This window comes from Crocodylus porosus, unplaced genomic scaffold (assembly GCF_001723895.1).
Source record: "Crocodylus porosus isolate Cpor-Errol unplaced genomic scaffold, CroPor_comp1, whole genome shotgun sequence".
NCBI lineage: Eukaryota > Metazoa > Chordata > Crocodylia > Crocodylidae > Crocodylus > Crocodylus porosus.
The window spans coordinates 14,425,518-14,437,402 of record NW_017728947.1 but is presented as its reverse complement, the minus strand read 5'-3'; the positions used below and the strand labels follow the sequence as shown (position 1 = coordinate 14,437,402).

The window sequence follows — 11,885 nt, the reverse complement described above, 5'->3', positions numbered from 1 at the left end:
AAGATTTAATTTAGATATATTAATGTCTAGTAAAATTTCAATACTGAAAAAAGTCTTTACATTTCACAACTCTTACCTTAGAGAGCTATTAACTTCAAATGAGTGAGGGGTCTCTAAGGAAAAAGGGTCAGCTTTAAATCAGACTGTTTGACAACTTAAGAGCTGGAAATTGCTTGTTAGGTGATCTAAATAGAAACGCATTCTTTTGAAGTGTACATAAATTTACCTGCCAGAATAAAGTATATTTCATTTCCATTCTATAAAGGAATGTCCTTGCTATGTATTGTGATATGAGAGCATTCTTGAATCGAGACTGTATTATCTCATACAGATACAAAAATTTTCCACTGACCTGACTTGACAGATGTTACCATTCAAACCATAAATGACCAAAGAACAAGCTTCAGTCATTAGCTTTCCTTTGATTCCTTCAAGTATACAAGATCTTTTCCCCATCACCGTTATTCCCACTTAGCCATAAGCAATTTTAAATTTTTTTATGTTTTATACTGGGAAAAAATTGTTTTTAAATCCCTGGGAAGCACTACTAGATAAATAATTGCCCCACAAGTGGAAGTTCAGAAATAAAATGTTTAATCTTTTTTAACATGTTAAATTAGGGAGTTGTTCAAGTTTCAGGAATGCACAGGAAAGTAAATGCTATAATCATGTCCATCGCCTCTTCCCACAAAAGTATAACCTGGTTGAGAGTCCCACCTAGATATTAGGACATTGAGGCTTGCAATAAGTACACATTTTCAGAACAGTTTAATTACATGTACTTTACCAACCAACCCTGTAATCAGCAAGTGATAGAAGGGTTCTTATATCAGTTCTTTCAAGGATTATCCATACTCAAGACTATCAGTAGGCTCTTCTACACCAGGTGCCGTTTTCTTACTCCTTCAAATCTATAAATTGCTTACAACTATGTCCAAAGATTCATATTAGGGCAACAAAGCATCACAGGCTTGCATTAGTTTGTCGCCTTAGAATTCTGTGCACATGGTATGGTATTTTTGTGCATGGAGACACCAAAATGAAGGAGTGAGTGAAAAACCCATTATCCTTGTTTGAAGTAGCCCTAATGGTTGTGCAACAAGTGAAAGGTAGAGGCTATTATTGGTCAACTGAGGGAAACCCGAAACTCTAGATACCTGCTAATCTGTTGATGCAAAAAAAACACACCACACAAACCGATTTTCTGAAGACTGCATTTGAATATCATAATATATATATGTGCATTTCAGTTTAATTTTTACAGATATAAACTCCTTTTTTAACCTGCATTTAAATTTTGGAGGCTTACATTTAAATTAAGGTAGCTTGTTTAATATTGGTTGTAACAGCAGGTGACAGTTAATATAAAAACAGCCAAAAGAAAAAAACATTTGATTTAAAAGATTTGACACGATCTCAAGGCAAGATCAAGAAACTATGAATTTAGATTTTCAGAAGAAAAAAGGGGATCTAACCCAACCCATTCACAGCCTCTTGCTGCTGGCTTCTTCATTCAGTGGTTTTGATAGTGGTCCCAGAGGGAGCTGTATTTTGCCTTTCTAGCTAAAATACTAGGTACTATAAACAACTGAAAGGACAAAAAATGGTGGCTTCAAGAATGAAAGATTGTTGAAGCTTCCAATGTCCTGTCTAGATCAGGCAAACAAAAGCACACACTAATGCTGGGAGTGCAAAAACAGGGGGAAGGAAGTGTAATGGTTAAAACCACTACTAGGTGCTGAAAAAAAAGTCAGGACAAATTATTTTGCAAAATTAGGAAAAACTGCAATTATAGATCAAACCCAGGTTAGCCGAATTAAGTTTTTGTTTCTTTTTTTATAGATTGCATATATAGATGTTTCATCCACACGCTTCAATCAACTCTTTAAGAGCAGAACTTAATGTCCAATGTACACGCGTCAGAGAAGGTAATTTTTTCTCCGTGCTTACATTAAATTTTCGTATCCAAATTTCCACTCGTACATTAAAAGCTTTAAGAAAAACAAAAGACACAGAGGGTGTTGCCATTTTTTTTTTTTTTTTTTTTTTTTTTTTTAGCAGCAATGAAATATCACTAACCCCTTTTTTACATAACCGAATTCAAGTCACAACCAGAGGTGACTGCACCACAAAGTCACCAGGTACAAAACTGCTAGTTCATTTTAAATTAATATCTTGAAATTATTTTCCCCATTACATCCCTTTTTTTTTTTTTTTTTTTAAACAAACAGCAAACATTTTGCTATTTTTTACATAGGCTAGCAGGCTTGTTTCAATATGAAAGTGCTAATTCATTTACAGATTTATCAGTTATGTAGTGCTACATTAAGTGTCCAATATTCTACATATGAACAATCTTGATAAATGGAAATGATGAAGATTAAGTAAGGCTATTTGATTACCTTATCTTATTTACATTAAAAGAATAGACATCCAACAGGAAGGAGAGTAAGGGAAAGAAATTGGGCAAATACTCATACTGCCACAGGTGTAAAAATTAAGTCGGCCTTCCGGTTTGTACTGTAAATGAGACATTTTAAGTAGTCCTGCAGCCCATGCCTATTTTTTCCTCAGAAAAAGAAAAGCTGCCATCATGACATCCCCTCTTGATTTCAGATTTCCAAAGTGTGTCATTTGAAGCTTTAAAGTCAAGTTCTTCCTATCTTCAGAAAACCTCTGGTTTGCTTTCCAGTATTAGGTTGCATGATCATGCCCCACTTCCTGGGGTTTTTGTCCAATCTATTTATCAATTAGTTTAGAGTGAGCTGTAGATAACATGAACCAGTTCTGGAACCACTATTGGGAGGAACACAAGCTCTTCACTACAATCACACAGTAGCAGGAAAAGAAGTGATAACTCAATTCATTCCTGGCGCTGGGCCTCCAAAATTGAATGAAGTTGGCACAACTGGAGCATTGAATTTGTATCCTCCATGCTTTTCAATCATTTTGGATTCTGAAAAACAAAATACTTGAGTGAACATCTACAAGATGCAACTATTTAGAACAGACCAACTCCCTTTTGATGAGTGGCTACCACTTTCTGGTTTTAACTTTGCACACATGAAAAAAGACAAAATAAGGAGCACCTAGTTTTCAGAAAGTACTGAGCATCCAACCTGCTGAAAAAAAAATCAGGTTTCTTGAAGGTTTCTCAAGTTGGACACCTAAAAATGTAACAACCATTTTTGAAAACCTTGGCCAGTTTTATTATGATTATAAAGAAAATCAAAAATACTAAATCTCAAAATTTACATTTTATAAATGAAGTATTTCCAGAATTTCATATTACAGAAGGACTCAAATTTAACTGAAATTTAGTCTATTGAAACAGATTTCTACTGAACTTAAAGTAGTTAGAGTAATGAACTTTACACTTAATAAGTTCTCTCTAGGGACAGCAGTCAAGTCACTAATTTAAATTTTAATACAATGATGTTCCTGCTAAGATTCAACAATATGACTGCAAATATTAAAGAAAATAATGAGAAGACAGAAACGCCATTCTCTGCGAAATAAGAATGAGCACACAGATACACTGAAGTCTCTTATAAAAAGAGTTATCTTGAGGTTGCTAGGCTGCATAGTCCAATGAATGCTACAGAACAGCAGAGTAACAAAGAATGGGTGACCAAGGCATGAGCCCTGGCAGTGTTAGAGGTGCAAGAACATCAGCTGCTGTTGCTGCTGGCCCAGCTGCTGCCACTATTGAGGGCGTAAACCCTAACAGTTATGCCTCTGCTACAAAGACAAGAAGCACTTTGATTAGTTAACATCCCACCTACATTCTGAACATCAGTTCCCATTCTACCACTTAAGAGTCCACATCCATATCTCCATCTCTACCCTCACTAAAAGAACCAACTGTTTTGCCTGAATGGAACATGTTTACCAACTGCACATTTTCATGTACTTTAAAGATCAATATAGGATGCAGCAGCTTTTGCAACATACAGCGTATGTACAAATTAAAAGCTGCCTGGTACAGTGCAAAGGGTAGCATACAGCTCTACTTCTACTTCAATTTGAGTGTTACAGTAGTCCAGGGGGATACAATGACTCTGACTCAAATGTTTAACACCTACTGCGCAAACATACCATTTTCAGAAAGGAAATCTCCGAGCCTGAGGTATCTGAATTGTGTGCGTCTTCCTGCAAGTACCAAAGCCAGGCTGAACTTATCTGTGGGGTTATATGGCTTGCCCATGGCCCTTTGGGTTAGACCAGGGGTGTCAACCATACAGCCCATGAAGCCACCCTGTCTGGCGCACTGGACTACTGGCATGGGGCAGAGGAGTGGCCTGCCACAGAATAGTTACTGGCAGCAAGAGGGCAAGTGAGGATTGACACCTTTGCTGGTTGCCACTGCCACAGCCCTACCTCCTCAGTCAGCAGCCAGTTATATGCCTCATACTGAAGCTGGAGCTACTGCTATGGCAGGGGGCACATGGCAGCAGCAGCTCCATCTTGGGCATGGAACACATGGTGGCAGCAGTGGCAGCTCTGAACTAAGAAAAATGGCAGAAACTGGAGCCACTGCTGCCACAGCAGCTTCCCTGTGTCCCAGACCAGAGCTGCTCCCACTGCAGCAGCTTCCTTGTACCCCGGTCCAAAACCAGACCACAAAGAGCCCCACAATCCAGATCTGGCCCAGGACACAAAGCAATAAGAAAAGACCTATGGCTAGAATCTTATCCATTCCATGGACCCTTACGACAGGGCCTATGAAGCCTGAAATCTGCTCATTTATGTGCAGTACTTTCCTGTGCAGTACTTGACCAGCAGGGATGACTGCATTCTAACTTCTTCTAGCAAGGTGTGTTGGAAGTCGGCTTGGTGGCCAGCCATCTAGGTAGATCACCCTGAACAGAGGCAACATTCCAAAGTCCTAATTCATGAAAAAGATTTACACATGCAGAGTTGACTAGAAGAGTCTTTGTTCATATAGTGAACGAGTGGGATGCATGGGCCCAAACTGAAACCTGTCCCCCAGACGAAGGATTCAGTAGGCAAGACCAGTGGTAGCCGGGCTTTGCTTCTGTAACTCCTGAGGTTCCTTGTACTTGGAGTTCTTTCTGTACTCCAAGTTGGTCTGTTTGACCTGCTCTGCCCTGATAAAGGAGGAAAAAACAGAAGGAACTTGGCAGGTGGTTCTTGCTGAAGGTGCAAAGCCATGAAAATTTTGCACACAGCTGTCCCTTTCGTCCAGCCAGCTAATAAAGTTAGGACTACTATGACAGCTTTGATGTGCCAGTTAGCTTTGCCCAAAGCAGGTTAACAAGCAAGAAAATAAAGAAGTTGCAGCCACGTCCTGGGGTCACAACAGCAAGTCTGAACTGCACATGTATTTCAAGAGAAGAAGTCTCGATTTAGTAAATAATTTACGGCTTCTTGATGTTACCTTGTCAAAAGGAAAATTAATGCTAGATTTATTCAAAATACAAACTAGTCACCCTCACCTCTGTCTGTCTGATTAACATGCAGAGTTTCTGGGGGGGAGAAACACAAAACCTGCTTTTTATGTGCAGCACCGAGTAAGTGAACACTTAAACCATAAAATGTAATTAATGATATAAAAACAAAAAGGTACCATGAGCTGCTCGCCTCTGATCTGCCAGAGTTGCTATGTCTTGTAATTGTTTTCTTTGCTCTTCATTAAGACCTTGTGTCAAAGCTTGGTACCACGCTGGGTTACGATTCTGAATTGCTATGAAGAAAAAAGCAGAATTAACTTCATTAAAATAGGCTCTCATTAAGAATTTGATCTCTCACACTTCTAAGCCAAATGTTGGACTTGGAGGGAATAAAAGCAACAATGTGTGATGCTTTGAGGGTTTTATTGTAGTATTTCTGTTTTTAATGTGTCCGTGCTGTTATAACATTGTCCACCTCAGTTTCCATAATTAGTCTGTCTCAGGGAAGGAAGTGGTAAGTCCCAGAGCTGCCTCCATGCAGGACAAGACTAAAGCAGTGGTTCTCAACATTTTTATACCAAGAACCATTTGTAAACATTCATTACTAGTCTCAACCCAGTGCCCCTCACTCCCCAGCTCCCCAGTGTGTGGGGCAAGGGATGAATTTTTTATTTTTTTTTTTTTGGGGGGGGGAGGAGGAGCAGGGAGCATGGGGGATCCCAAGCAGCCCCTTGTAGGCTGGAACTTTGACAGCCTGCAAGGGAAAAGCAATGGTTTTCCACATTTTTCTCCTTTAAAGGAGAATCCATTTTTAAAGTTTGTTGAATTTTTTAAAGTTTGTTTGCAATCCTTTCATATATTCTTGCAACCCACTTTTGTGTCACAATGCATGGGTTGAGAAATGCTGGACTAGAAGGATCTTCAGCATCAAGACAACTTGAATAGCCTTGTTGATGCTTCAGATGGGTTTGGTACTTCTCCATAGGGCAAATGCCTTGGAGGCATCAATGGGATAATCATCACAGAGATTATCAAGACAATGAACAGGATGAACAAAGGTCAGTGTTTGGCCGGTGTCTAGTCTGGAGGAGACCAGCTGAGCAGCGCTGGGTCTCAGGAGCTGGGAAGACCAGAAAGAGATGAGCTGAGTTAGCTCAGGGGTGCTCAGGGCTGTACAGGCTAAAATGAGAGACAAAGGCACTGCTTAACCCTTTGAAGGGGTCTGTTCTTTGGCCTTTGTCCCAGTGCAAATCTTTATTAAAGAGAAGCTGTCTGTTTTGCTACTTGGAACTTAGGTTGCACTTGTTCCTCAACAAGAAAAATTTTGCTCTCTAGGAGCTGAACAGGAAGTCAGCTCTGAGTCTAAGCCACAGACACAGGTAGGGTCAGGGATCAAAAGGCCAGGGTCTCAGGGTGGAAAGAGCCAAGGTTTCTCCATTGCTCTAGCAGCCATACCTAGACTGACTTCAGGGCACAGGCCAGTAGTGGGGAGGGGAACATGTCACCCCTGACAGAGCCATCCCCGCTGCCGGCAGTGGCTTCTGCGGGTGCTCACCAGCCCCATCCCTGCTGGCTTCTGCGGGTGCTCACCAGCCCCATCCCTGCTGGCTTCTGCGGGTGCCCCCCAGACTCAGGGGCACCAGTTGCCCGTGCTTCAGGGGGCATTCTTAGACACCAGGCAAGGAAACAGCAGACCCAAGCCAGTACCCGCACAAGGGGACTCCTAAGTTTTTGGAGATGTCAACTTTAGCATGACCTTAAAAACCATCCTAAAAACAATGGGAAATGCCTCAGAAATATTAACCATCCCTTGTGGAAATACGTTCAGTGCTCCTTACCCTACTCTTACTAATTCTCTAAAGAACAAACTACGTTTTAAAAACATAGTGGAGGAAACAAAAATAAATCTTTCATTAAATACTAAAGTTAAAAACACAAAAATTGTCTCCTCCCCACCACAGACAACAAAAAGCAATCATTCATACTTTGAAAAATTGATTTAAATATTTGATATTCATCAACAGGGTTGTCTTCATCATCAATAATTGTAGAGTAGCCTTCCAGTGCAGTTTCTTCTGCATCATCTTCTTCCCAGTCCTCATCATCTCCATCTTCTCCTGCCTGTTTTGCCAGAATCTCTAGGTATTCTTGTCCATCTTCATCAATATCATCTTCATCACTCCCTAATTCTTCTGTAAAGTAAATGTCACAGAAAAGGATTCTTTATAAATAATGAAATAATTAGATTTTTATCTTCAAAATAAAAATGCAGCTTAAGCAAGATGCATTATACAATTCAGCAATGGAATCAATAACACTTTTTCAGACTGACAGGAATCTGCTCCCCTCCAGTTTGCCTCTCCTATAGGCCTGAGCAGTAAGAAAGACATGTATTCCTGCTCCAAGAACCTAGCTAATAAAATGTTCATATGGGAAATTTTGAGGACTTAGTGCATATAGCACTTTTCAGGAATTTAAGCAAGATCTTTCTACCACTCTGCAACCCTTCCTCCCCCTTCCCCCACAAGAAATTTAGAAACTAAATTAGACAAATAAAGATGACAAGGAAAAATGAGGGGACAATGGTAGAAGAGTTGAGAGATACAATTTGTAATGCCATGCACTTTATCTTCTGATGATCTAATAATTTTGTTCAAAAAGAAGTCTAACAGTAAGACAGGTAACAAACAAGTCAGCAACAGAATGGAAAAAAAAGTGGGTCTAAGCCATGAAAGACAGTGTGGACTCATGGTACATGAGTAGTGGTGAACTTTTTTTTCCTGTAACAAAGGCAAAAAAGGTGAAAGCAAACAGAGAAGAAAGAAACAGCTAAGTGAAAAAGAGTATGCAGAACATTGAGAGGGGGTGGAGAAGGGTGGCAGTGAAGATATGTAGGTACAGGAAAGCTATGCAGGCATGTAAACTCCACACAAAACCACAAAAGGACTTAAAAAGTGACAGACAGATTAGAATGATGGGGAGAAAAGAGAAGAAAATAAATTATCCCCCTTCTGAAAAGCAAGGGATATCCCAATGCAGTAGGCTGAAAGAGACCCCAGAAAGAAGAATCCTAACAATCTCCATGCTTAAAAAACATTCCTACTTTTTACAAAAATCAGGGGGAAAAATTGGTGGCTGTACCCAGAAGGGTGAAGTAGTCTTCAAAACTTCTTCACAAACGTTATGCCTGGAAGTAAAGCATTCTGAAGAAAGGAAATGGGTGCCCCCAAACTCCAGAAATAAGGAACAGAATGTCCCACAGTTCAGATGACTGCATACAGAGTCTATGGAAAAATGCCACTTATCAGTATCGTTTCAGTTCCCTTACCTGTTTCGTCATCATCTTCAGCTTCATCATCATCATCACTGTCATTTTCGTGCTCTGCATGGCAAGCATATGCTCTTTTCAGTCCATTAAATAAAAGGATAAAAGCTGGCAGGATTTGCCCCACAACTTGATTTAAAACTGGTGGTATTTGTTCCAGATCAATAAGAGCACACAAGCCCAGTACACACATCTTTCTATCATGAAGTCTAAAATACAACAAAAGAGCCACACATTTAATATATATTCAATTTCCAGGATTTTTTTTTTCAAAGAGAGCTGCCGCACTATCCAAACTTACCCTAAGAAACAGTCTACATCATTAAGCCACTGTGTAATGAAGTGATTTGTGACCGGCTCCACGTTATTGGGAAAACGAAGATTTTCCAAGGTATTTAATAGTAGATGAGGACTGTAATACAAAGCAGCAATGGCAACCTGGAGGCACATTGTTCTCAGTTCACTTGTTTTTACTTCTCTGGTCAGTCTTTCCAGAGCAGCTTCCACAAACGATGGTATACACTAGAAGATAAAGAACCATTACAGTTTGATGTTTCAATGTCTCAAGAGCCATAACCTCCCACCAACGGGTTTAGAAGCACAAGGTAGTTGGAGATTTCTGTATTTGCTTATACGATGGTGCATGACTCTGGATATGCAAGTTATTACATATCTGAGCTATACCTACCTGATTTAGATATGCAGAGGAAGCATAACAAGAAAAAATACAGGCATATCAAACCTTAAGTTGATGGTAGAAGATAAACCAGCACCGATTCCATAATACAAATGATAAAAAGCTGAGCCACACTATATGCAGTAGTTAGGCCTGTAACGTTATCCATGGTACACAAACTACATTTATTATTGCTACTACTATTACTACTATATAGCTAAATGGAAGTGCCTAATAATTAAGTAATTCTGCTTTATACTTTTAATACTAATAACTCCAGTACAATGTGTGTGCTAGTAAAACTATTGCAAATAGTTTTAACATTGATAACTCTGGAAAAAAGAAGCTGCCAGTTCAACTCAGGAATCCAGTGGCTTCAATCTCACTCTTCATTCTGGTTTAGTATTTGACCCTTCTCCATGTGCACAAGATTTAAATTTAGAACATACAATTCAGCAGCTAAAAAGATCTACGCTCTTCCTAAAACTATATTCCCACACTTATGAAAATGCTGTAGAATATGCAGTATCTGCACTGCTGGAGACTGAGTATATAGCATGCATTTTTTCAACCCTATCAGAGGAGGCAAAAACTGCTTCATAACACTTGGTTTGCAGTGTAAGATCTCAGAAGCGCCCTAGTTTTGCTAAAGTGATAGGGTGTCTCATGTGGAAAAATATTTAACCAAATCACGTTACGGAATGATGACTTTTTAATCACAAAACTTTGAAGACATCAAGCAGCTGGTTATTACTAACCTGATCAATGCCACGCCCTTTACACTGTAGAATGATTACTTCTAACAGCTTTGCCGCATGACATTCTGCATCTTCTCCTGCAACTCCTGTAAGAACCTGAAAAATATTAGACTATTGTAGACTCTATGCAAGAAGGAAAAAGGTGTTTTCTATACTCATGCTTCAACAGATCAATCAACAATCAAGACAGCACTAAGATGTGGTCACAGACACTAAGATGTGGGGGAACGTGGGCACGCTAGAAGGGAGGAATAGGCTGCAATCGCACCCTGTTCAAATTTGCTGATGACACTAAGATGTGGGGGAACGTGGGCACGCTAGAAGGGAGGAATAGGCTACAATTGGACCTAGACAGGTTACAGGGGCGGGCGGATGAGAACAGGATGTGTTTCAACACAGACAAGTGCCAGGTGCTGCACCTGGGGAGGAAGAACCAGCAGTATACCTACAGGCTGGGGAACTCCCTTCTTAGCAGAGGCAGAAAAGGATCTTGGAATCATTACTGATGCCAAAATGAACATGGGCCAGCAAAGTGGGGACGCAGTCAGGAAGGCCAACCATACCTTGTCATGCATCCACAGATGCATCTCGAACAGGTCCAAGGTGATCCTCCCACTCTACGTGACACTGGTCAGGCTGCAGCTGGAGTACTGCGTCCAGTTCTGGGCGCCACACTTCAAGAGGGATGTGGACAACATGGAGACGGTCCAGAAGAGGGCCACTCACATGATCAGGGGGCAACAGGGCAGGCCCTACGAGGGGAGGCTAAGGGACATGAACCTGTTCAGCCTCCACAAGAGAAGGCTGAGGGGGGATCTAGTGGCCTGTTACAAACTAGTCAGAGGAGACCAGCAGGCACTGGGGGAGTCCCTGTTCCCCCGAGCATTACTAGGAGTGACTAGGAACAACGGTCACAAGCTGGCAGAGGGTAGATTCAGACTAGACATCAGGAGGCGCTATTTCACCGTCAGGCTAGGATCTGGAACCAGCTTCCAAGAGAAGTGGTGCTGGCTCCTACCCTGGGGGTCTTTAAGAGGAGACTAGATGTACACTTTGCTGGGGTAGTTTGACCCCAGTACTCTTTCCTGCCATGGCAGGGGGTTAAACTTGACGATCTCCTCACATCCCTTCCAACCCTGCCAACTATGAAACTGTACCGACCTCATTAAAATGCCATTAAAACCAACTCCCATCACAGAAAATGCATAAATAAAAAAAGGAAAAAAGCAAAGTTTAAGATCACAACTGGAGACTGATAAGCAAAGAAAAGCCAATAGGTTGCATCTGAACTCATCTTGGGCTGAATATAAAGCTCACAAGAGAACTTGAGAGCGAAAAAGTTTAACTGCTAGTCTGAAGTCAGGCAGAAGGCAGGGCAGGATGGCACTTCAATCTTTATGGCGCCACCCTCTCCTAACATTAGTGAGGATTTAGTTAAGGAGCTTCTGGAGGGGCTGGACGTATTCAAGTCAGCCGGTCCAGATGATATCCACCCTAGAGTTCTAAAGGAACTGGCCGAGGTCATTGCAAGTCCCCTGGCACGGCTTTACGAGCACTCGTGGTGCTCTGGAGAGGTACCGGAGGACTGGAAGAGGGCCAATGTGGTTCCCATCTTCAAAAAAGGGAGGAGGGAGGGCCCGGGAAATTATAGGCCAGTTAGTCTTACCTCGATCCTAGACAAACTGTTTGAGAAAATTATTCTGGCACACATC

At 41.0% G+C, this 11,885-nt stretch overlaps 1 protein-coding gene across 1 annotated transcript in view; it reads right to left on the bottom strand.

Annotated features, from left to right (window-relative positions):
- Positions 1–1,821: 1,821 nt before the first annotated feature.
- IPO7 (importin 7) overlaps positions 1,822–11,885 on the bottom strand; it is a 51,428-nt gene continuing 41,364 nt past the window's right edge. Inside the window, exons 20-25 of the mRNA XM_019551655.1 lie at positions 10,174–10,269; positions 9,041–9,261; positions 8,743–8,948; positions 7,400–7,606; positions 5,591–5,707; positions 1,822–2,956 (exon numbers count right to left, since the gene is read on the bottom strand). Of these exons, the coding sequence (XP_019407200.1) occupies positions 2,859–2,956; positions 5,591–5,707; positions 7,400–7,606; positions 8,743–8,948; positions 9,041–9,261; positions 10,174–10,269 (945 nt within the window). The 3' untranslated portion in view covers positions 1,822–2,858. The remainder of the gene's footprint in view (positions 2,957–5,590; positions 5,708–7,399; positions 7,607–8,742; positions 8,949–9,040; positions 9,262–10,173; positions 10,270–11,885) is intronic.